Source organism: Ictalurus furcatus, chromosome 3 (assembly GCF_023375685.1).
Source record: "Ictalurus furcatus strain D&B chromosome 3, Billie_1.0, whole genome shotgun sequence".
Taxonomy (NCBI): domain Eukaryota; kingdom Metazoa; phylum Chordata; class Actinopteri; order Siluriformes; family Ictaluridae; genus Ictalurus; species Ictalurus furcatus.
In genome coordinates this window covers 13,553,161-13,578,680 of record NC_071257.1, presented here as the reverse complement: position 1 = coordinate 13,578,680, position 25,520 = coordinate 13,553,161, and the positions used below count along the sequence as shown (strand labels likewise).

Below are 25,520 nucleotides of genomic sequence, written 5' to 3'. Positions count from 1 at the left end.
TCATTTACAAAAACTGATGAGTGGTTCAAGTTCAAAAGTTCAAGTGTCGCACTGATGGATAAAATAAACAAAAGATCATTCAGAGAGTCAAATTAAATGTCGCACCAACAATAAAATGTCAAAAATTAAATCTTGAAAATGTTTTGATTCAATTTTAAATGTCAAATGTTAATATTAATCAAATAAAGTAACATATATAGAAATTACTTAAATATATAGCCTATAATTGTTGTGGAGTGAAGGGGTCCTTGTGGATTGTTCGAAATATGCTAGGGGTCCAGAGCTCACAAAAGATTGAGATCTAGATGGCTGCTTTTAATATGGATAGTTCTAAACACAATCATCGATGCCATCTGGGGAATCAGCTGTTGTCAAAACCAAGAAACCTTGAACCACGGCGAGCCTGCAGTCAAAAAGGGAAAGCGACAGAGCTCGTGCTAAAACGAGAATAAATATCGGAATGACTTTTGAGGGGTGGAGACAACTCCGAGATCTGAGGGGAATGAAGACTGACAGAGACTGGCTTTTTTTTTTCCTGTTGAACAGATAAGATACATCAGTGGCTCAGTAGGAATCTAGCTAACATTAGCGCACTTGTTCGCTTGATTCAGCTAGGTATTGAGTTTCCTATGTTTATCTTGTGTTGCTATGGTCAGTGTGGTAAATTGCACATCTTTTCTGCTAGCTACGAGAGAGAACAACTTACTTCAGCCTCTACTCCAAGAAAACCGTATCTGTATTGGAGCGAACACACAACCCACACAAATACCTCAGAAACCATCAGATTCATCCTTGCTGAGCAGCAGTGCCGAAGCACAACCCACATTAAAAATAAAAAAGTAAATAACCCCGAAAGTAACTTGCAATTTTATGTTTCAAACAGAGATGGCGATAGAGAGGCACAAGTTCAGTATTGTAGCTTTAAGGGCCAATTTGACAGCAACAGATGGACCAAATACTAGTGGGTTTATTTACCTCCGGCATGTCAAAGGGCACCTCCTGGTTGTTGCTCTTGAGGATGTCAGCAAGAAGGCGCAGGGTTCTTTCTCTGGGAATCACATTCTCGTCCTGCATCTTAGTCCAGCAAGCTTCTGCCTTTTGCCAGTCATTTATGTCCTCTGGAGAACACGGGGTGGTGGGCAAGGTAAAAGTCTTATAAATAAATCCATTTGTACAAGCGAATAACATTATACATGCACACCAACTCCATTACAAAACTTGATTCTGAAGTGTGCAGCCTCTACCCAGGGATGCAGTCTGCATTTTGATGATTTGGAACTACTCGGAGGCTCCGAAAATCTGCACAGCACTGAGGGAGATTGGTGGCGGCCATGTTAAAGCAGTCAGTGGCAGGGTAGATGGCTAGTAAAGGGGAACCATTGCAGCCTTCTAACTGTTAGCTGACCCTGATTTCCGCAATTGTGCATTTTCTGAACAAATCAGCAATAGAGTTTTTTTTTGTTGTTTTTTTGTTTTGTGTTGTTTTTTTTTGTTTGTTTTTTTTTTTAAATCAGCTTCTGGAATTCAGCTAGGAGCAATGAGATTTAGAACACAGGTCAACTTAACTAGCTAATGCTGGCACATGCCCATTAAATCAGAACTTATCTCTATGAACTTGCTGCGATTTTCTTGTGGCTTTTATACAGCTGTTTTATACTCCTACACAGCATTACTGGTTTTCGTAGTCGTTGGTCGCTCACCATAGGTTTTTAATTAGCCTGGTTTTACAATGCAAATCAGCTAGCTGACTCGCTGTAGTCCACTGGTTAACTGGAATTTTCAAATGATCAGGCTGTTTTGTTTTTTTCCTAGTGACTGTTTGTGCTCGGTTGATGAAAGCCCCCTTTTTAGGATCGTGTGTTAAGGCTCTGTTATTTATTCCTGAAATGCAAAGGCATAAAATGCACCGAAAGATAAGACTCAAAACTGATGGCCAACTGTAGGTGAATGCACAGCTTTATCATCTTCCTAACTAGAGACTTAATTTAGAAATATAGTTCAAAAGGGGCCGCTGGCTTTTCCGTTTTTGGAAGATTTGGAAGCGTGATGACGATAGAACAATAACTCATTGTACTACCGCTCATCTGGTTTTGTCTATCTGCGCACACACTCACAGATGTGCATAGTGCGCGCACACATTTTTCTTTCACTGCTGGAAGCTATTGGCGACACTCAGCTCCATGCTGTGAGAATAATCAAGTGCTGTGAGGCTAAGTGTGTGTCTATGGGCCTCTGAGACTGCGGCTCTGTTGCAGACACACACACAAAACAGATGTGCAGGGCTTCTCCACTGCAGGGTAAATGACCAACGTACTGAGCAAACGTACTGTCTGCTCACTATTAAAATCAGCCACTGACCTTCACACCAGCTGTGCAGCTTCACAAACACAACTGTATGCATGTACACATCTGTATACATCTTTCAGATGCATCACATGGAACTTACTGCAGAGGCGCAGCATGTAGTGGTACATTTCGTCTCTGTCACATTCAAAAAGCTTTGCAGTCATATCCACCATGCTTTCAAGAGGCTCCATCTATCAAAGGGAAAAATTGAGCATGAGTATGTACAGGTGCATGTGCTTGAGCATGAGTATATGCATGAGCATTAGCATATGCATGATCATGAGTATGATTATGAGCATGAATATGTGCATGAGTACAAAATTAGTATTAGTTTCTGCATGAGCATGGGTATGTGGATGGGCATGAGTATGATTATGAGCATGAATATGAGTATAAGTATTAGTTTATGCATAAGCATGGGTATGTGGATGAGTATGATTATGTGCATTCATTTGTGCATGAGTATGAGTATTAATCTGTGTATGAGCATGGGTATGTGCGTGCATGAGCGTTTCTGACCTGCTGAGATGCAATGCACTTCTCTGCAAACCACTGTAGTCGACCAGCTCTTGCCCTTAAACCAGGGGTCTGTAAAAACCAAAAAAAACCAAAACAAAAACAACTGTATGTTAATATAAACATAGTGTCAACAAATGTTGGCTCCCTTTTAAAAAAAAAAAAAAAAAAAAGACAAAAATGTATATTCTCTATAAAGTTTTTAGTGACAAAGTCACTCAGATCCTTATGCTCACCCATTTTACCTGCTTCCAACGCATCAACTTTGAGAACTGACTGTTCACTTGCTGCCTAATATATCCCACCACTTAACAGGTGCCATTGTAGTAGGGCTGCAACAACTAATCGATAATTAAAATATTCGATAACACCCACCCCCCCATCAGTGATGACACTTCACAATGGTAAAAAACGTATTTCTATGAATAAAACACGTGAAAAACAGCAGATGTCACAGAGTGAGCTTCTGCAGGAAATGTGCATGATCCAGGTCATCCGAAACATTCTTTATAAGAATTCTTTATATTAAGCGCTTCAAACAAACTCGTAAGTGTATTGATGTGGCTTGTCGTGTCAGATGCTGCGACAGATGCGTGTGCTGTTTAATGTGTTCTTCAGTGCAGAAATGACATTTTTACGTTTATATCCTTATCTGTAATGTTAGACATTCACACCAGTATTTCCATTTAACATAAAGACTCGTCCTGACAGCGAGTGAGTCTCCATTAAACTTCACTGAATGAGTGCAAGTCCACACATGCGCGTCAAACAAACGGCGCACAATAGGAAGGAAGCGCAATAACTCTGACTAAAATATTCATTTTGATCAAATATGTTGTTCAATGCTATATTTAGAAACAAAAGTAACTGTTTATGAGAGCAGTAACTGTAATGGGGCTGTAACATGGAATTGTACAGAAATATAAGAAGTGTCGTACATTTACAGAATAAAGTAACATGTTACTGTCTTTAGATGAGAGAATGTGTAGAACATTCAACCTCTTACCACTTAACATGTTGTGCTTTTATTTATTTATTTAGTTAGTTTCTTTTTAGCATTTTTAATATAGTGATTTAACTTCTGCGTTAAAGCTTGTGGACAATCACTTTGTTTTTAAAATATGTTAATATTTGAAAAAATCCTTTGCACAATGTATAGCGCAGCCCACATAGATTCTTAGCCTTCAATTTGCACAATGTTTTTTTTCTTTGAAAAAATACAGAAAAGAAATGGCCGTTTAACCCAACTAATCAAAGAAATAATCGACAGATTAATCGATTATCAAAATAATTTTTTGCATTGTAGCGAGATAATCGAAATGTTATTCACCTCACCTGTCAGTAGTTTTAATGTTATAGCGGATCGGTATACATGGATACTTTATTTAAAAAAAAAAAAAAAACCCAAATCCATTAGGCACAGTTCATAGTGTCTTCATACCACAACACTGCATATACAGCAATATTTACTCATTCATTTGAATTGTAATTAATTGTTCCAAGACACTGTATATAAACTGACATTATCTCTAATGAACTGTAATGTCAACAACATCTTCTGCCTTCAGTTGTAATAGTACTGCAGTTAGTGCAAAGCATGAATGACACATTTAGTCATCAGCTCTTTAAAATAGTTCCGCACGAACATTGCTCTCTCAAACAGAGGTCACGTTCTCTAGCCAGCACTTACACCTAACACTCCTTCAGCGCTGCTTCCTAACCATCTTAATTACATCAAATCGTTTGCATTCATTTCACATAATTACCCACTATTATTAATAATCTCACAATTACGGACACGAAAAAAAAAAAATCACCTGCTGAACACACGGCATTAGCAGCACTTACAGCCCCTATCTGGGTCACAACTGATGCCGGTATCTGGCAGCGCTATGCAGATATCATTGTTTTTAATTAGTCAGTAGAGGCTTGAGGAGCGGCCCTACACTAAAATCACACAGCCTGGTTGAGCAACCCTGCAGCTGGCTATGAGGAGTTCACTCATGGTGTTCCACTAACACAGACGGCATTTATGTGGTAAGGGGGATTGAAACGGCGTACGAACTACATTTTCGAGTAGGTTATGAGAGACTGATTAACCACATGGCCAGGGCACACTCAAAAATGGAAACTCTGCTGCCATGAGACATGTAGCTTTCATTACATAGAGTAGTTTCATTAAAATAAAAGTACACAGCCTCTGATTAGATGTTCACTGGAATGGCTCCTAATAATTTCGCTGTAGCGTTGGGTCCGAAGTCCAAAACACGGTCAAATTCCGGACGATGCCACAGCTATCTGTATCTGTGAGCATAATTACCCTTGCTCTCCGAGTGGGCAGGACGACATTCCTCTCTCCATTGCCAATCAAACAAATGCTAGCTCCTCTTATGTATATAAACTCTTCCTCAAATATCTTCACCTGCAGTCATACACGTTCCAATTGTAAGCTACTGTGAGATAGGGACCAATTGGGGCAAGAAAGTAAAAATCATTTATCACTCAGTGCAAGCCTTACCAGGTCAACACAGAAAATTAACTTGGAAAAGAGGAAAAAACAACAACAACAACAACAACAACCAAACAATGATCTCTAAAGATATGGCAGGTAGTCAATCTTTCTCCATCTCACTATACATGAAACCTAAGACAAAGATACTTAGAACCTGAAACCTGAACACTAAAGTAATGATGTACGAAAGGTGCTAGAGATGTCCTCATTCGACCTTATCTTACATGTTAGGCTGGTGTTAGAGTGATGGAAGGACACCGGCCTGGAAAAGAGAGAATAGAAGGGCAAAAAACACGCTGCAGTACAGGAAGTAGTTTCACGAATTATCAGACCGCTTTGGAGACAGGAGAAAGATCACGCAACGGTATACACTTAAGCTACTTTAAAATGATCTACAAATATGATGATTTCAAAATACAAAAGGGTTCAAAAATTCTAAACAATGCAAAATCATAACGTTCTTTAATGAAGTTGAATAATGCATCGTAAAACATCTACCACAAAAAATAATTACTCAAGTATAATGTCAGAGAGATAGAGATAGATAGATAGATAGATAGATAGACAGGAGTTTAAATAAATAAATAAATAAATAATTGGGGCTGTCCAAAAGCTGCCTGGAGAACACAAATATGGTCGAAAGCAGTTTTAAAGACAAAGGTTGGGCATAAGATATGTTATAGAATATTTCTATCATTTTAAGAATGGGGAAACAGACTATGGACTGATATTATGATGTTTCATTATTAATATTTTAATATGCTATTGGACCCATTTTGTTACGTTTGATAATTAAGGTGCAACTCAACTAGCGCTGGGAGATATGGAGCCAAAATCATATGTCTGTATTTTTAGGTTGAATGGCGATACACAATATATATTTCGGTATTTCTGTTCCACTGTTGCAACAGGGATGTGCTAGACCAGGGGTTCCCAAACTTTTCCAGGGCAAGGCCCCCCAAATGGCATCGTCATTTGACCGAGGCCCCCCTTTAGCAAGATGTCTTTAAAACACATTAAAAAGACAGACTTCTGAATATATCCCCCTTTTTTTTATTATTATTAATAATTACATCTTACATCTTTACATTACATTAGGAATTGAGTGTGTGTGTGTGTGGTTGTTTGAATTTTTTTTTTAAAAATCATGTATTTATTTATTTTTCACACCAAACTGTTGAGGCTCCCCGGGGCGCCCCCTGGCGGTACCCAAGAAAACCACTGTGCTAGACCACCGCCTTAGTTATGTAATCACGCCACTTGGAACTTTTCTTTTCATAAGGCGCTGCACGAGAAAATGAAGCTTGAAACATACTTTGAAAAGTCTTTTCAGGCTGTCGCAGGCTTTGCATCCGGTTACAGCAGCAGCGCAAAGTTTAACACACTCTTCAGACTGCGTCGTTTATGGTGCAGTTGTAAATGGAAGAGATTTGAAGTGCTTTCACTTTTGGATGCAACCTGGCATTCTTTTGCTACTCATCTTATCTTTTAAACCCAAACCATCTCCAAATAATGGAACCATTGTTTTTCTTTTTACCAACTAGGTCTTCTTCGGTAGTGCGGACTGGCGCCATGTTGCAGGAGAAATTGTGTGTCAGTGGGCAGGGCTGGGTTTGCACACAGAGGGAGAATTGGGCAACAACAAACTATAATCGATATAAACGGTATTGTCTCGTGTGTGTATGTATAATATATATATATATATATATATATATATATATATATATATATATATATATATATATATATATATATATATATATATATTACACACACATATATACATACATACACACACACACAGTTGTGCCCAAATTGGTTTTTTTTTTTTTTTTGGTCCCCCATTTAGTACTGCCCTTCAGACACTAAATAAGATAGTGACATGTCTCCCAGAAGAAAAAATACTAACAATTTACAGCAATCATCCTGTTCAAAAGTTTACACCCCCCAGGCTCTTAATGTTTCGTGTTGCCTTCTTGAGCATCAGTGAATGTTTGCACCTTATGTAATAGTTGTGTACGAGTCCCTCAGTTGTCCTCAGTGTGAAAAGATGGATCTCAACATCATACAGTCACTGTTGGAAAGGGGTCAAATATGCAGAATATGCCGAAAAGTAAAGAATGTGCAGGACCTGGAGGATTTTTCTGAAGAACAGTGCAGTTTAACTGCTCAGGACAAACAAGGGACTCATGAACAACTATCACAAAGCATGAAGTAACAGCACACAGTATTAAGACTTAAGCGTATGTAAAAAAAAAAAAATTAAGGTAATTTAAAAAAATTAAATGTAAAAAAAATTGTATGTATGTAAAAAAATTAAGGTAATTTTTTATAAATTCAGCTATTATCTTGTCTTGTGGACTATATGTAAACACCTTATTTGAAATAGCTTATTCAGGACAGCACTAAATAAATCACATGGGGTTTTCATGATCCCTCTTGTTTTGTTAACAGGATTAAGATCAACAGATTCGGCAAGGGGTATGCAAACTTTTAGGCTCAACTCTATATAGAAATACCTTAAAAAGATTGATATATAACACATATGTCTTGTTTTTCCACATACAAATGAAGACAAGCTTTGAGCATCAGCATACGCTCAGAGAGGCGTCCACACCAAAATGGGCACCTACGCACACGGAAAGGGCGATGAATATATTCGAATTGTTGAAGGTGGATTTTCGCCACATTACAACAAGCCTCACAAACATCATAATGGTTTTGTCAGGGCTGTTTCTCAGAAGAAGAGGAGACCCATGAGACCTCATGGCTTACGTAAAGATGGAAAGCAAAATGGAGTGGAGTGTAAAGACGGTCCCGAAGCCATTTAAAAACGTGCCGGGAGACTCGCTTGTGTTCTTAGAGATACTGAAAGATGGAGAGAGGATTTAAATACAACTACAATATGCAAGAGAAATCCATTTGCAATGCTCATATCATATATGCGTGTGTGTGTGGGGATGTGAGAACCACATTCATGGCCACTTAAGAAATAAGGCTCAACACCTGAGCACTTATGGGGAAACTTCAGTAAAGAGCACTTGTGCTTAGACTGCTAATCAAAGCTGCCCTTTTCATAATCACACCTGTACTGTTATGTACGCGTGTCTCCTCCAGCCCCCCCGCTTTGCTTACTGCGTGGAATGAATAGCATCGTTTCAGCTTTGTGGCCAGAGTCGTTTAAAAGTGGAAATGGCTTTGTGGCTGTAGATTAAATAGCCGTGTGCTTCAAGCACAATGCTGACGTTCCTACCTCAAGGATTTTGCGTGCCTCCTTGTAGCGGCCCGTCTGCAAGAAAGCGAAGTAAAGGTCGTACAGCATCATCATCTCACCACGCTCCTGGCTCACAAAATCCATAGCTACCCAGAAAGACAGGGAGAGAGAGAGAAAGAAAATGGGGGAAAAACACTATGTAAGTCTGTACATAAGTTACCAGAATGCTTTTTATTTGGTGGATCTTTTTTTTTGTGCCAACCGGCAGGCTGTGCAAAGAACAGCCTCAAGAGTATGGCCCTCGATACAATCACACTCAATCAGGCTTCATCAAAGTGTGTGCGCGCGTGTGTAAGAGAGAGGGTGAGCGGGTGCCTTCAGCTTAACTAAAACCTGCCAGTACACACACACACACACACACACACACACACACAGTGAGCGTGTGGGAATTCTTGTGTCTAGCAGGACGCTTCAAATCACTTCACCTACCTACACTACATACACTCTCTTCACTCATTCACTGGAAGACTTCAAGCACGTCTACACATCCACTGGTGCACTTCACTCTTACACCCCCACACACACACACCGTCATAGCCTGACAGGGATTTGCATCTCAAAAGAGTGAATAGGGCAAAGAGATAATTCCACCCGAATTGATTTCTCTATTCATACCGCACACATTTCGGTTAGTTCGTTTAAAGAGAAAATCACATTAGTGTGTGTTTGGGGAAGGGCCACAGGTCTGCTGTGTGTCTAAGTGAGAGCGGGAAGGTTAAGGTGAGTACGGGGGAGTGGATGAATAAAGTGGTCCTCCACCCCAGCCTAGAGGTCTCACAGCCTTAATACTCCAAACACACTCGGCTCCAAACAAAAACATTAAACCCTCTCCACAGCCTGTACGGGGACACGGATCATTAAAAATATGCCGTTATAGGGTTTTCAACTAGACCCACTGGAGGCCTGGGTGTCTGTCTCCATGTCTCACACACACGGTAACAATTTTTTATTTATTTATTTATTTTTAAAGCAAGGCTTGACAAATCAATTAATTATAAGTCATTATGATCACAATTTTTCACAATAATTCTTTAGTCAGTCAGATCTGATATTGATGAGATGTGTCATAATTAGACAACATTATTGTTTTTCTTATTCACATTGAGGCATTTAATTTTGGGGGGAAAAGGAAAAAGGAAAAAAAAAACACAAAAAACAAACAAAAAAAAAACACAAAATCCTCTTTTCCATGGTGGAAAAGTGACTGACCGTGAAAAAGCACCAAAACCCAAGACCAGGGCTGGGCAACATGACAACAATATATCATATCACGATACCCGAGGACATTTCTACAATACACGACACGTATACACGATATATAATTTAGCTGACCATCTGCAAAACAGTAGTAAAATCCAAAAAGTAAACAACAAAAATGTAAACATTAAACTGAGTTTGACTTTTCTTTAATGCAGACAGACAGACAGATCAAGTAAAAAAAAATGACACCAAAATCAACAGCATCCGTTCAGTACCATTTCATTTGTAATGATTAAAACATTACCATAGCAACAATATCTCAGAAAAGTGTGTCGCATCATCATTTATCACGATATTGATATTATATCAATACAACACCCAGCCCTACCAAAGACTTCCATAAACGATGAATAAATAAACGTGTGCGCGTGTGTGCGTGTGTGTGTGTGTGTGTGTGTGTGTGCGCACGCTATGTGATGAGAAATGGACACAGGTACTCAAGAAGTATGTTTACATGCAGCCATTTTCCTCAATCCGAACGAATTCAATGTGACTGCAGATTCAGAATGTACTGTTTATATGTACCCTAAACGCTGCAATCCAATTCAAATACGTGTTGACGTTTACGACGCAGCTATTCCATGGTACTGAACTTCTGTGCAAGATGTAAGACGTAAGTAAATGTACGCATCATTGCCAATCTATTTTGATCGGGCAAACAGTCGGATTCGAGCATTTACATGGTTTACTTTTTTCCCCTTCTATTTACCGGATTGTTTCAGCTCTACAGAACCCTTTTCGATCCCCTTGAATTTAATTTCGATCGAGCTCGATTGGATCGACTGAGGTGTTTACATGAAGGCTTTTCAATCCGATTACGAACGGGTTATTTGGTTGCATGTAAACGTACGCAATCGGTTCTGGATTTGGATTAGTAAAAGTGCATCTAATGAAAAAAATTATTGATAATGAAAAAGTCTTTCCTCTCCAGAAGTCCTAATGAGGGACAGTAGAGTCTTTTAGTGCGTGCGTGTGTGTGTGTGTGTGTGTGTGTCACCTTTTTGCAGTGGCTCAGTCTCTCCTTTCTCCACTAGGCGACAGATGACGTCATGAATCCGGGGCATTTGGTTGTACTGCTTTTGGCACTCCATGCTAGCCTCCAGAGCTCCAATCACATCCCCACTGTCACATCACAGACACACAGACACACGCACACCATTGTTAGACCAGGTTAAACTTTATTATTATGACTTCACTACTAAAAACAGTCTAAGAGTCATGAGATATGTAGAGCATAGATCTGAATGCATGATCGGTGAGCCGAACTGAGGAACAAAACCGATTTTCTCAGTAAGGACATGGGCATAAGGTCAGCAGCCTTTCCCAGCTCTCTCAGACCCCACCTTCCTCTTCCAGCCCTCACCCCCTACTGGGCTGTTTGACAGAACAAGGCAACAAAATTAGATCTACTCCATGTGCTGCATTTCTCTCCCTCCCTTTACCTCTCTTTCTACCTCCCTCAGTCTCCCTCAGCCTAACAAAGAGCTCAACGCTTTCCTGACAGAGGGCTGACGGAGGGATAAAGCGAGAGAATCAGACGAGAAAAACACCACTCAGATCGCTCTATTGTGACTGCAATGGCAGCCATCGAGTGATTGGGTAATTACCATGCCAATCACGCCGAGGTCAAAGCAGAGAGGGCACCGGCGGGGAGGGGGCACGCAGGGTGGGAAAGTGAACCGCCGGGGTTTTAACAGGTGTAATTTCTGCAGCGGGTACGACCCTTGAGACTATACGGCAGGGCAGGAGAACGTGTCTCGGACAGGGGGTGACCTTGCTAGTGGGCTAAATAAGAGGAGGGGAGTAGCGAGGATGGACAAAACAAGAGCGGTGATTGAGCCTGGCCCGTGACAACTCCTCTTAGGCAATCGGGCTTAATTGAAATGAAGAGCGGCAATATTATTCATCACGCGGGAGTCAAGAGCCAATTCAAAACACACGCCAGCTGATTGAGCAATGCACTCAAGAGCGGGCGCGAGAGAGAGAGAGAGAGAGAGAGAGAGAGAGAGAGAGAGAGAGAGAGAGAGGGAAGCATGAGTGTGAGAGAGAGGCACAGAGATGCCCTTTACAATATAATATACAATAAAAGTTTTTAAAATTTACTTTTCAGTTGGAACTAAAAACAAATGGCAGTTGTTTTAAGGAAACACTCTGAGTTCAAAAAACACACACACTTAAAATCTCCCAAACGCCCATTCCATTCCCAAACTAAAACATCCAATTCAAATCTAATGGCTAAGAACCAACTTTTCAGAGAAACCTTCAGAGCCATCAACGGGATACGAATCCAAACAAACTGCAATTACCCCCCTCTACCACTGTGAACCACCCCTGCCTCCAACTACGCTCCCCTCAGGAGGAACAGAAAAAGAAAAAAAGAAAAAAAAAAAAAAAAAACTTAACCATGTTGAAGGCTTCATAATTTCCTTGGATACAATTTAGCTGTCACTGGTGTTCAGCCTTTACTGCAACATGTACCCGTTAATGTCACCAACTTTGCATGTCAAGCACTTTCCAGCCAATTAAGTCGCAGGAGAATAAAAAAAAAAAAAAAAAAAAAAACCATGAGTGAGTGCTTTGCGCAGAGAACCTGAAGAATTAGACAAGAAAGCTCATCTCATCTCTCCTCCTCCCAGCTCCTCTCTCCTCTATCTCTCGCTCATACCCACCTCCTCTTTTGTTCCACAGACTGGCACCCATGTTATCATCCATTCCACATCCTTGAAAGACGAGACCACTAAAACACTGGGCTTTTTTTTGTATTGTTAAATAATATACATGGCGAATTGAGTGTGTCTGTGTGTGCGCGTGTGTTTGTCAGAGGACTGACATCAAGATTTGTGATCCATGGTTAAGTTTCAGTCACAGAGCAACATGACAGTTGTCTAGCTGCATGACACGACTGTCATGTCCACCTGCATTCCTGCTCTTCAAATGTTCCAACTACCGTATCCTCAAAAGCTCCTCTGACACACACACACACACCTCTTTGTCAAATGTGTGCAAGTAGCACTCTTTATTATTATTATTTTTTTTTTTTTTTAAGTGCCAGACTTTTCGTGCCCAGTTGACAGCACTGTTCTCCTCCCTTCCTGTTACTGTTACTACAGTCCCACCCAGCCCCCTTGTGCAAAAAAAAAGTTCCTGCCACATCCCTTTGTTCCACTCAAGTGAAAATATGGGAGGGGGGGGGGGGAGACGGACGGATCAGGAGCGGCGCTTGTGGTCGGCGTGGCGACGTGCTGATGGCTGTCAGAGTTAATCCCATAGAGAAGCACTCATTAAGTCATTATAGCTGACATACTGACATGCGCTGCTTTGTTCCCCTGCGCACGGCTTTCTAAGACAGAGAGGAGAGAGGGATGACAGAGAGGGGAAGACTGAGAGAGTGAGGGAGGGTTGATGGGAAATCAGAGGAAGACAAAGATGGGGTGGTACCACGTTCGAGACTTAGGGGGAGAAGAAAAAAGTTACGGGACGAGGGAGGGCTGAAGAGAAGACAATATCATCACTTCACGCTAAGGGTGGGCAATAAGGCAAAACTCATATGGTATGATATGATTTGAAGACACTTGAAAACATTTTCACAATACACAAGATGTATCATGACATTTAGGTTCGCTAACAGTGTTTCATAGGGTTTAAAAAATCTTTAAAAAATTATGCGTTCCTGGTTTTCTGGGGCATTCAACAGAACAAAAACAGCAGGGAAGCACAACCTAGTCACCTGGAATACAGGTTTCATATCCTCACTTATTTATTCAGAACTGCCTAATAGAATCAATAAGAAAACAAATTGAGCAAAACATGATCGTAGTTATGTATACTGAAACAGTGCTTCACGATGGTGCGACACAACTTTAACCTGTGCTTTAACTATAGCATGGGATACTTGTTCCAGAGTCCCACCACCTGCTGCACTACACACACACACAAACACAGTATGCTGACCTGTTTTAATGTTATGATCAGACATAACATTAAAACCATTAACAGGCGAAGTGAACAACACTGATCGTCATGACAAGGTCATATGGGCACCCAAGGCTCATTGATGCATGTGGGGAGTGATGTTGCCCGTCTGGTCCGGTCCCACAGAAGAGGTACTGCAGCGCAAATTGCTGAAAAAATTCATGCTGGTTATGACAGAAAAGTGTCAGAAAACAGTGTTCTGTGTTCGCAGGTTGCTGTGTATGGGGCTGAGTAGCCACAGACCAGTCAGAGTGCCCATGCTGACCCCTGTCCAATCCCAACAGAGCCTACAGTGGGCACATGAGCATCAGAACTGGTCCATGGAGCAATGGAAGAAGGTGGTCTGGTTTGATGAATCATGTTTTCTTTTACATCATGAGTTGTGGGAAAGAGATGGCACCAGGATGCACTATGGGAAGAAGGCAAGCTGGTGGAGGAAGTGTGATGCTCTGGGTAACGTTCTGCTGGAAAACCTTGTGTACTGGCATTCACATGGCTGTTACTTTGACACGCATCACCTACCTAAACATTGTTGCAGACCAATTACACCCCTTCATAGCACTGTAATTCCTTAATGGTAGTGTCTTCTTTCAGCAGAATAATGCACTGTGCCACACAGCAAAAATTGTTCAGGAATATTTTGAGGAACATGATAAAGAGTTCAAGGTGTTGATTTGGCCTCCAAATTCCACAGATCTCAATCCGATCGAGCATCTGTAGGATGTGCTGGACAAACAAGTCTGATCCATGGAGGCCCCACCTCGCAACTTACAGGACTTAAAAGGATCTGCTGCTGACGTCTTGGTGCCAGATACCACAGCACACCTTCAGAGGTCTTGTAGAATCCATGCTTTGATGGCTCAGAGCTGTTTTGGAGGCACAAGGGGGACCTACACTATATTAGGCATTTAACACAAATGTAATGTAATGGCTGCTCGGTGTGCATCAGAGTAAAAGCAGTTATAACTGTCCAGGTAGAATAGCACACGGTCAGGTTGCAGTTAGACATGTAGAGAGAAAAGGACTCAAATGAATCAACCATTCTGAAATAATGCAATGCGAGGACAGAAAAAAAATATTGTGAATAACTGAGGAGTCCGTAAGCATTGTAAAAATACAGATCACACTGACATACAGACATATGCCATATCTCAGAAACATGTATTGTAACATATTTTATGTTTTTAGTTGACCCTAACCACTATTCAGATGCAGTTCAGATGTGTGTTCTCATCCTAGTTGTGCTAGACTTTAACCAAAACTTGTGCACTTGGTGTCTGGTTGGCAACTGCAGCGTGCGCGTCTGAGTATGAGCGAGTTTATCTGCCTCTCTGCCGAGAGGCACCCGGCTTCCCCACGTTTCTTCCTTCTAATGAACCAGAGTTAAATTAGAAAGCTTATCGTACACGAGGCAGCAATTAAACATCGCACCGTGCTGGTGTGTTTGTGCAACTCGAGTGACAGGAAAACAAACAGTCTTAGAAGGGGAACCAAGTGAGCCTGTGCGTGCGTGTGTGTGTATTTACTAACACCATGTAAACCCATGTATTCCCCAATAGGGAGGGGTGGGGGGGAGAGGCACTTACGCGGTGCTCTGCATGTCCCTGACAAATCCAGCAATTAGCACAGGGTGCATAATTAACATGCAAATGAGCTGATCTTCTTAAAAGCAGCTCTCGCGAATAGACCTCAAAAGAGACTGGGGGTGGGGCTGAGCGGCCAGCTTGGAGAAGCAGAATGCGGGTACCCCCCCATAGTGAATTTCGCGATTTAGCCCAAAGACAAATGATAGCTGTTTATCCTCACACGAACAGGATGGCTATCTGTTTGGTCTTCTGGTAACAGTTTAGTGAGTCTGAAACCTTCCCAAAGCTGTCAAAGATTTTAAAGTCTGCAAAAAAAGGGTAGGATTTATTTCTTACCTCTCCAGGTAAGCAGAAACCAGTGGTGAACAGAGGTTGCTGGTGGGTTTGACCAGGCCTAAGGTGAACACTGTGTCCTGCAGGCGTCGGATGGTGGCGATGTCCCCCTTTAGAGCGGCTGTGTTGAGTGTGTGGAACAACCTGGTGGTCGTGGTGTCCAATATAGACACATTCTTCTCTTTCATCTCTTTCAGGATGTCCACTGCCTCTGAGAGAGAGAGAGAGAGAGAGAGAGAGAGAGAGAGAGAGAAATATGGAATCAGTGATGTGCTTGGCCATTTTGGTTGTGTACCCAATCTAGAGCTGCAACAACTAATCGATAATAATTGATTATGACAATTATTGTCAACGAATCTCATTATCGATTAGTTGATCTGCGCACAGCACGGGGTGCGTTTACTCTTTACGTTACTTCTGTTCCGAAAACACGCTTCGGAGAATAAATACTAAAGTTGGTTCCCAAATGACGTACTGTACACTTACACTATGCACTGTATACTCTACCGTCTAGTGTATGAATTTTAGAAAGGTAATATGGTCTCAAAAGGAACACCAGCTGTTTTTTTACTAACCGGAAGTATAAGCCGCTTCCTAGTCGACAGCGCATGACGTCATACGCATGTAATGCAACGCCGCTAGCTTTAGCAGACACCCAGAGTCACCGACACTGACTTTCTTCAATTTACTGTTTATATACTTAGTTATAAACTTAGTTTATATTATATACAAGTATTTATGCATTATTTTTATGGATGCACAAAAAGCACTGAATTAAACTACAGTCCTAAATGAATTATATATATTCTGTTGTGTATCTGTGTGTTGGGTTCTTTTCAGTATTATATAATTGGACAAACAGTTGTGTAAAATTTTAGTCTGACGTTTATATTTGTAGCACTTAAATAAACTCGTAAATAAAATGGTACTGAAATTAAAACAGATTTAAATAAAATGGTACTGAAGTCTGCCAAGCCGTCTCCAATTAATCGAAAAAATAATCTGCCAACTAATCAATTATGAAAGTAATCCAATCATGATTTTCAGACAGTCAACTCCAGAATAAGCAGCACCCTTTATGAGAATGGACAAAAGAACATTTTTTTTTTTTTTTTTAAATGTCATTTTTGCAGAAGCACACACTTGGTGGCCACTTGAGTACAGACTCACAGAAACTGCATAGATGAAGATATTAAAAACATGTCTTGTCTGGTCTTTTTCCAATCTTCAACCGTCCAGTTTCTGTGATCCTGCGCACACAAGAGCCTTTGACTTCTGTTCCTGACTTACAGGAGTGAACCCTGATCTAATCGTCTGCCGTTGTAACCCACCCACCTTAAGGTTTGGTGTGTTGTGCATTGTGAGACGCTTTTCTGCTCACCACAGTGGTTATTTGAGATACCGTAGCATTCCTGTCAGCTCAGACCAGTCTAGCCATTGTCCTCGGACTACTCTCATGAACAAGGTGTTTCTGCCCACAGAACTGCTGGATAGCTTTTGCTGTTTACACATTTCTGTGTAAACTCTATAGAACGCGGTGTGTGAAAATCCCAGATGATCAGAAGTTTCTGGAAATACTCAAACCAGCCTGTCTGGCACCAACAAATCATGCCACAGACAAAGTCACCGAGATCACAATCCGCCCCCACAACCCCATTCTGATGTTTGGTATAAACATTAACTGAAGCTTTTGACCTGAATCCCTCCAAAACAAGCAATACTGCTTCCAGTTTTCCTTGGGTTGAAAAATCCAAAGAGCTCTGAATACAAAAGAGTGAATGGTTGTTGACCTGCACATGTCAGTTACTGGCTACAGAAATGCTTAAAATGAAGCACAATCGGAGGATTAACAAAAGCCTGGAACCAAAAATTGAAGGTCGAACTTCCTCTAAAACAGCATCTCTATTTTCTGGCCCTTACTGCACTCCACACTCGTACGTCCTCCCGGCTCCATCGCTCACATTTTATGCAGGGCTTGTTAATTAGCTGAAGAGGATGGTTGGAAGTCTTGGAAAACAAATTAAGCAATGAATAGTTTCTGAAGGCTTAGGTTTGGGTAAAACCAGTATAAGACGCTTAAACGGATCTTCCTCAGCAAGTTTACATCTGTGGCAGGAAACTGGGCCGTCCTCTGATGGGCCTGCTGCTGATGCATGCTTCAGCGCCAGTGAGAGAACAAGGGCGGGGAGGAGGTGATAAAAGGCCCCTTAGATAATTTCGTGTGGGGAAAACAAACCGCTATTAAAACAACATTTTACACCCAGCGGGAATGCAAATGCTGGCGTATAATGCCAATACGCCGCTAATTGCTACTTGCATTTCTAAACGAGACTCCAATTACCAGGCCCCCACAATGGTGGCTTGCTTTTTTTCACGTCTCCCTGTGAAAGCATCCCGGTAAATTATAGGTGTGCGGCGAGTGCCCGGCGTGAACCTGGTGGGCCGCGGTCACAGGCCCGCTGCTGATCACACAGCGTAATGGAGGCTTTTTTTTTTTAAGTGGGAGATGCTCCCATCTGGCAGAGGGCAAGGGTCTGTCGCTCACCAGCTCCACAAACCTCTCTTTCCACCTCAACATCTGCTTTGTCACCAAGCCAGATAATTAAGATGTGTTTACGCACTGTTTAGAGGCTTGCTAATGGGTTGATACCGATAGGGCCTGTTTGCACAGACGATACTAATCATCCAAAGCTGGATTGCAGAGAAGAGAGATAGTACGCCATCCGTTCCTTTAGTAAGTACCTTTCCCCAGAGCTCCATTTATGTTCAAGCCTGTCATGCTGCTTTGAAAGTACACGGTCTGCAAAATTCCTACTCTCCAGTTTTGTTTTTTTTTACCTTACACATCCTGTCACAATGATGATGAAGGAAATTCACAGTTTGCCTTTCGGTTTCTGTAGCTGCTTGATAACAGACATGTGCTGCCATCAGATTTGAGCAGCGAGGGCACATGAAAGGAGGCATCAACAGATGTGCCATCCTATCCTATACAAGCCCTATAAAACTCGGATGTTTTCTCACATTCACCAGCCAGACGATGCTCAATTTCTCTGTTCAGGAGGATATTTTGAAAGCACTAGGGAAAAAAAAAAAAAAGGTAAAATCCATGACATGTGAAAAGGGTCTTATGAAACGCCTCCAGTTATTGGAAGAATTGAAGCTGAAGTACTACAGGCAAGTGAGTTTCGACCGAGTTTTGCATAATCTACACTCTCACAATCTTTTTTCCCCTCATAACAGGTTTGCCTGGATTGCAGGCTGTATTTAAATTGGACAGCTCAACAGAACATCGCTGTCCCGAGCTCCCAACACACACGAGCAAATTCTTGTGCGTCTCTTCATCTCCCCCTAATTTTTGTCCTGTTGTTATGCAAATCCCTGCCCTCATTCTCTCAGCTGTCGAGGGGAAATTGATGGGGCAAAAGAAGATTCGGTTGGGGTAAGGAAACGGGACCAGTGGCAGGAGACAGTGGTAACAGGAGGGGTTACGCTGTGATTAAGAGGGTGCTTTAGTAAGATTACATTCCGCTCACTCAAGACCACTCTGGATCTCTGAAGAGAAAGGGGTGTTGTATCAGGAACCCAGCAGTCGGTCGGTCTGATCCTGAGCGTTTATGTAGTGTCAATTAACACCTGGATATAAATTCAAGAAAAATAAAGGTTTAAGTGGCTCAACAATCTATTCAGTGAAATCCCATCAGTCCTTCACTCTAATCCTGAACTCGTACCGGACAGGTCGTGGAAGCAACACAGGAGCAGTATGCAGCAACTCAATCCACACCACACACGTGTACATAAAGGCATAACAACGTGCAACGTTTTTATCAAGAAAACTAATGACTAAATGTCCGGCAGAGTCAAATCAACAGTTGTTCAGACATAATTAGAACAAAGCTCAAGAAAACTGTGACATAAGATCGTGGGACAGTGATCAGACATGCTTTTTTCCACCTTGGTTATCCAAGATCATCACTACCCTACCAACATTATTTGAGGGGAAAAAAAATTAAAAATTTAAAACACCGTTTGCTCAGCGATTTTCATACAGAGTGATCTGAACGGATCTCTATTGATTTTATATAATGCATGCTACTGGGGAAGAGAGGAGAAAGAAAAAAAGAGAGAAAGGATTGCAGCAAGATGACTCAGTCGTTGTGGATCGAATTGGAAGCATATTTGGTAATTCAGATTACCAGATATTCAAGGCATCTGAACTGCCAGATGCATAGGCATGCGACAACATACAAAGGTCCTACTATAATCCCACCACCCTGACCTCATCTGACCTCCTGGAGAGTCTAGATCACAGTAAGCAGAAGCAAAGCTCAATGAGGAGAAAGTTCATTCTTCTCCAGTGGGGAAAATGTATCCCACTCTCAGTCCAAGGCCTTTATCCAAAAAGACTCAATTTGAAGCCTAAACCAAAATGTGGAGCAAGTTTAGAACAAGTGAAGAAGGGGGAGATCACGGGGGTGTCAGATGGAGAAAGGTACGAAAAACAGAGCTGTTAAAAGACACGGCATCTGCTGTGCACTGGTGCAATGAGTCATGATCTTCAAGCAGGACTGGTTGCTGTACCGAAGCACTGAGGTGTGTTAATGTGGGAGACAAGCTTCCGTTGTACACCGTCGGGCTAATGGCCACTTGTTCATGCTGACAGACATGAACGCACACACTTGCCAATGCGCGCACACACGTCCCTCATTACACGCCTTCGCCTGAATTCACATGTAAATTTGCGAGTGTGTGTGTGTGTAATGCTCAATTCCTCACCCACCCCCCTCACCACCACCACGATATGCCATTAGTATCAGGACGGATTTCCGTAATTCCGTTAAAGTGGCGCCAGTCCTGTAATTTTCCTCCGCTCTATGACAGGAGGAGTCTGTAAGGGGGGCCAAGAGTGACACACATGGTAAAAAGGAAGTGCGAGGATATATTTTCACCATCACTGCGCGCACAAAAGCAAAGAGGAAACACTTTTATTGTAATTGTGTCGTATACCGGCATGAAGAAATCCACCATAGAATTCAGATAATGGCTGATTAACATGGACGTCCAGAGAGATGGATGTCTGAGGCTTCACAAGCGATCGCAATAAAAGCATACAGGTTGAGACTAAATTTAGCCAATAAAGCAATTAACTAAGCAGCTCAATTAAAACATTTCACGCAATGTAAAATGTCATGCAATATCTGCCATATCAAAGTACTTCAATGAATTTAAAAAAAAAAAAAGTTCTCACAAAGCTCAAGGCTATAAATGATTTCAGAGACAGATCTGACAAATCTTCCATCCTTAAGAAAGTTTACTTTATCCTAAGATGATCTCAATTTGGAGGAGTTCTTTGTGTGACGGAATATCTGCTGGACGCAAATGGCTTGGAAACGATGCTTTAAAGAAGGACTTTAACCCTCAACTCCTCGGTTGTTTAAATGAGATAAATGTAAGTCGCTCTGGATAAGGGCGTCTGCCGTAATGAGAATGAATGAATGAATGAATGAATGAATGAAGAAAACTGCTTAGCGGGGGGGTCCACACTATGTTCATGCGTTAGCGTACAGGCTGTATAAAGTCCAGGATAAGCAATGCAAAGGATTGCCAAGCTTCAACATTGCTTTGCTACATTAAGTAAGTTGACACTCCAAAAGGTCATCTCTTGTGAACTTTCCTGTTTAGCTCACTCCATGTTTTCAATAGGGTTTAGGTCAGCGGAGTGAGATGGTCATGCCAAAAGCTTGATTAATGGTCATTGAACCATTTTTGTGCAGATTTCGAAGTATGTTTGGATCACTGTCCTGCTTGAAGAGCCAACCACGACCCAGTTGTAACTTCTTGGTAGAGGAACCCAGAGATTTCTTTTAAAATCTCCAACGTTCCCATGGCCTTTGGAGGAAAAACTGCCCCACATCATCACAGCCCTACCTCCACCACACTTAACAGTAGGGATAAGATTCTTTTCCCCTGTATAACTATGAGGTTGGTTAAAAGGTCTTACCCAGTAACCCACTATGACAAAATTGAAAGAAATTCCAGAAATGATGAGGAAGAGGTGATTGAAATACATCAGTCTGGGAAGGGTTACAAAGCTATTTCAAAGGCTCTGTAATGCCAAAGAACCACAGTGAGAGCCTTTATCTCCAAATGGAAAAAACTCAGGACAGTAGTGAACCTTCCCAGAAGTGGCCGACCTTCCAAAATCCCTCTACGAGCACAGCAACGACTCATCCAGGAAGTCACAAAAGAGCCAAGGACAACATCAAAGTTACTACAGGCCTCTCTTGCATCAATAAAGGTCACTGTTCATGACTCCAGTATCAGAAAGACACTGGGCAAAAATGGCATCTATGGAAGAGTGGTGAGGTGAAAACCACTGCTAACCCAGAAGAACATTAAGACTCATCTGAATTTTGCCAAAATACACCTTGATGATCCTCAAACCTTTTGGGAGAATGTTCTGTGGACTGATGAGTCGAAAGTGGAACAGTTTGGAAGACAGGGGTCCCGTTACATCTGGCGTAAACCAAACACAGAATTCCACAAAAAGAATTTTTGGTCAAGCATGGTGGTGGAAGTGTGATGGTGTGGGGATGCCTTGCTGCTTCGGGTCCTGGGCAACTTGCAATAACTGAGGGTAACATGAATTCTACTGTCTGCCAGAAAATCCTAAAGGAGAATGTCCGGTCTACAGTCCGTAGGTTGAAACTCAACCGCAACTGGATTATGCAACAAGACAATGATCCAAAGCATAGGAGTAAGTCCCAGTCCTAGAATTATATGAAAGACTGATCTCCAGTTATCTGAAGTGTTTGGTTGAAGTTATTGCTGCTAAAGGTGGCACAACCAAATTTGAAGTTTAACGGGGCAATTAGTTTTCCACATGGGTGAGTACTTTTCACAGCACTGCAACTAGTAATAAAGTCATAATAGTCCTCCAATGAGTGAGCCTCCCAAAAAAAGTTAGTTACTTTTTTCCCCAGAAGAATTTCTATGAGTGCTAATAACTGTGAAAAAATGGTTTAATCAGGGATTTTTTTCTTTGAATAATTTTCTTTAATTAAAGGTTAGATTTCTCTCATATTTCCATGTGCGTGTGTGTATGTGTGTGTGAGAGAGAGACTAAACACAGGCCTTTTTCCAAAAACCATTTTCTCCATTTTTACCAAAAGGTGTCCTTAATGCTGAAGCAGACTGTATAACAAGTGATTGTATACCAAGGACTAACCTTCAACCCTGCCATGTTTGGACAGCACCCTGACCAAGCTCATGTATTTGTTGGCATCCAGCGTGACCTCGGAGTCCTTGCGGGCTCTAGACAGAAGTGAAAGCACAAATATAATATACATACATTTTTGACAGATAGATAGATATATAGATAGATAGAGAACAAACATGCAAATACACAATTTTCCTGGGTAAATAAAAGGCATGTGAAAGGAGAAAGGTACATTTGTGTTTTACAGTTTAATTTGGTATAAATCCATAAAGCCAAACTCATAACACAAGTGTTGATTAGGTTCTGAAACACCCCTGGAAATTTTATGAAACATCTACCTTGTTTATTCTCAGCTTGTTAAAATAAGCTAAAAGATTAGATTCATTGCCTTGAAGATTAAGTAACAAAACGATCATTTAAGTGCGCCTCGTGTGCACTCACAGCTCTCTCTTCAAGTTAAGTGCTTCATCCGGGTTGTCGTGACGACAGCACAGGTTGATGAGCAGGGCGTAGCAACTGGCAGTCATTTCATTCTCATACTGAGCTTTCAGCTCCAGAGCATGGGCCAGGTTCTGAAGATACAAAAACGAGCACATTTTACACAACAGACTCAGACACAAAGCTAGAAAGAGAAATGAGACACCAAGACATCACAAGTGAACATGATCACCCTCACCTCCTCAGCACACACGGCAGCGATGAGCTGCCTGAACACATTTCCAACCGGCTTCCCCTTGGATTTCAACTCCTCCAGCCTTCTTTCCTGAATGGCTAGTTTCCCTTCAAAAACCTGAGAGCCAAAGAGAAAAATCATTAAGACTCATTTATACTTCTATCGATTCCCAAACCAATAATCATCATCAAAAGTCACATTGGAAAGATCCTAATTAAGAGTGGGGAAACTCTGGATTTTCTTTGAGATCAGAGTTTCCTAGTTGGGGGCATGTCAGTAAGAAAACATGGTGTAATCAATGGATACAACGTCTGTAGTTGATGGTAAACTTGAAATTTTAAATCGAATGATTACTCGTCTCAGAAGCTGATTTCGGTTATTAGCGTTTGGTAGCTTATATGCTAGCAAGTTATTGTCAGGCTGTTTTATGTACAATTAAACAAGCTAATTGCCTGCGCAAAATACAACACCACCGTACAATTATTACAGAATACGCAACCGTTTACATTAGAGTCATAAATTTATTTAAAAAAACAAAACATCTGTTGCGTGTTCTTTACTTCTAGAAAATGCAGCTGTAAATATTTTTTTTTAAATTAAGAGAGGAAGGTACACTGCTATCTTGCTCCAACCAAAGTGACCTGAACGCAGTGAACCAGCACTTCAGGCAATATCAGACAGGTCTGACTTGGTTGAAAAAACGGGGGGGGGGGGGGAATTGTGCATTTCTCCCAGAGGGGTTCTCCTATGAGCGATGAAGGGTTAACCACGCTTTGGAGCTCACTGGCACTTAATAATCGTGTTGAATCAGTATCGCTTTCGTTTCAATATTTAAAATGACATGCACAGATTCTGTATTCTCAACTGATTACATTCCTCAAACGACATTCAAATAAAGTAAGTACAGCTTGCTGGACAAAATGTTTAGTGAAACAGACAGGTACTACAGTGACAAACAGCCTATTGCTGAACGTGAACATGTCCTCGAGTTTTAAAACATATTTGAGAATGAGTGCTATCTAGCTTTGTGAACTCGTATTCCATTCAAGATTGATAGCCATTTCAATAAAAGTGGCCAAGCCCTCTTCAAACGTTTTTGCCTGCCATCATGGAGATGAATCGTTGATCTATCATTGATCTAAAGAGTCCAATCCAAGGTCGTACACTGGTTATATTTCGGCTGGGTGAAAAACCTAGGACTAGTTCGCAAAAGTAATTTTTTTTAAGTAATCTCAAATATTTAATGAACAATTTGACTGACGCCAATAGCTGCTGAGGAAAACTCGTTCAGAATCAGCAGTTCTATCAAACGGTATGAATTACTTGTGTTTATGTGGAACACTGCGGTATATAAAACCATTTATGTGCATGATCCGATAGGCCTTTTGTTAACCTGGTCTAACAGCTGTTGAAATCTAATTGGCCGATGGGGTCCACGTTTGAGATACATGGCTGTCCTCATAAATATAGACCAGACCTTGGACAAAGACACTGCATGCAAATATTCACGTCAATTGGACCAACAGGTCAGTAGATAGAGCCAATTTTTTTTCTATTATAGGGGCACCAACTGGTCACGCTCAGTAATTCTATAATGAGTAATATCTCATTCTGTTCAAGAGTTATAGCCATTTAAGTAAAAAGAGGGCCATGCCCTCTCCGAACGTTCAAAAGTTCAACTTTCTTTTTTGATAAGTATTAATAAAGGGACTCCAGAAGATCTTTTTGCCCTGGTCCGGTTCCAATTGGACAAACCAATTGGACTAGTTTGCAAAAGTAGGTTTTGAAGAAAAAAATTCAACATGCCAGAACATTTTTCACGGCGGATATGA

At 41.3% G+C, this 25,520-nt stretch overlaps 1 protein-coding gene across 1 annotated transcript in view; it reads right to left on the bottom strand.

Moving 5' to 3' along the window:
• lrpprc (leucine-rich pentatricopeptide repeat containing) overlaps positions 1-25,520 on the bottom strand; it is a 73,208-nt gene that overhangs the window by 20,984 nt on the left and 26,704 nt on the right. The window contains exons 20-28 of the mRNA XM_053620164.1: positions 23,692-23,805; positions 23,457-23,587; positions 23,025-23,110; positions 15,803-16,010; positions 10,906-11,030; positions 8,628-8,734; positions 2,866-2,934; positions 2,447-2,537; positions 976-1,118 (exon numbers count right to left, since the gene is read on the bottom strand). Coding sequence (XP_053476139.1) covers positions 976-1,118; positions 2,447-2,537; positions 2,866-2,934; positions 8,628-8,734; positions 10,906-11,030; positions 15,803-16,010; positions 23,025-23,110; positions 23,457-23,587; positions 23,692-23,805 — 1,074 coding nt within the window. The remainder of the gene's footprint in view (positions 1-975; positions 1,119-2,446; positions 2,538-2,865; positions 2,935-8,627; positions 8,735-10,905; positions 11,031-15,802; positions 16,011-23,024; positions 23,111-23,456; positions 23,588-23,691; positions 23,806-25,520) is intronic.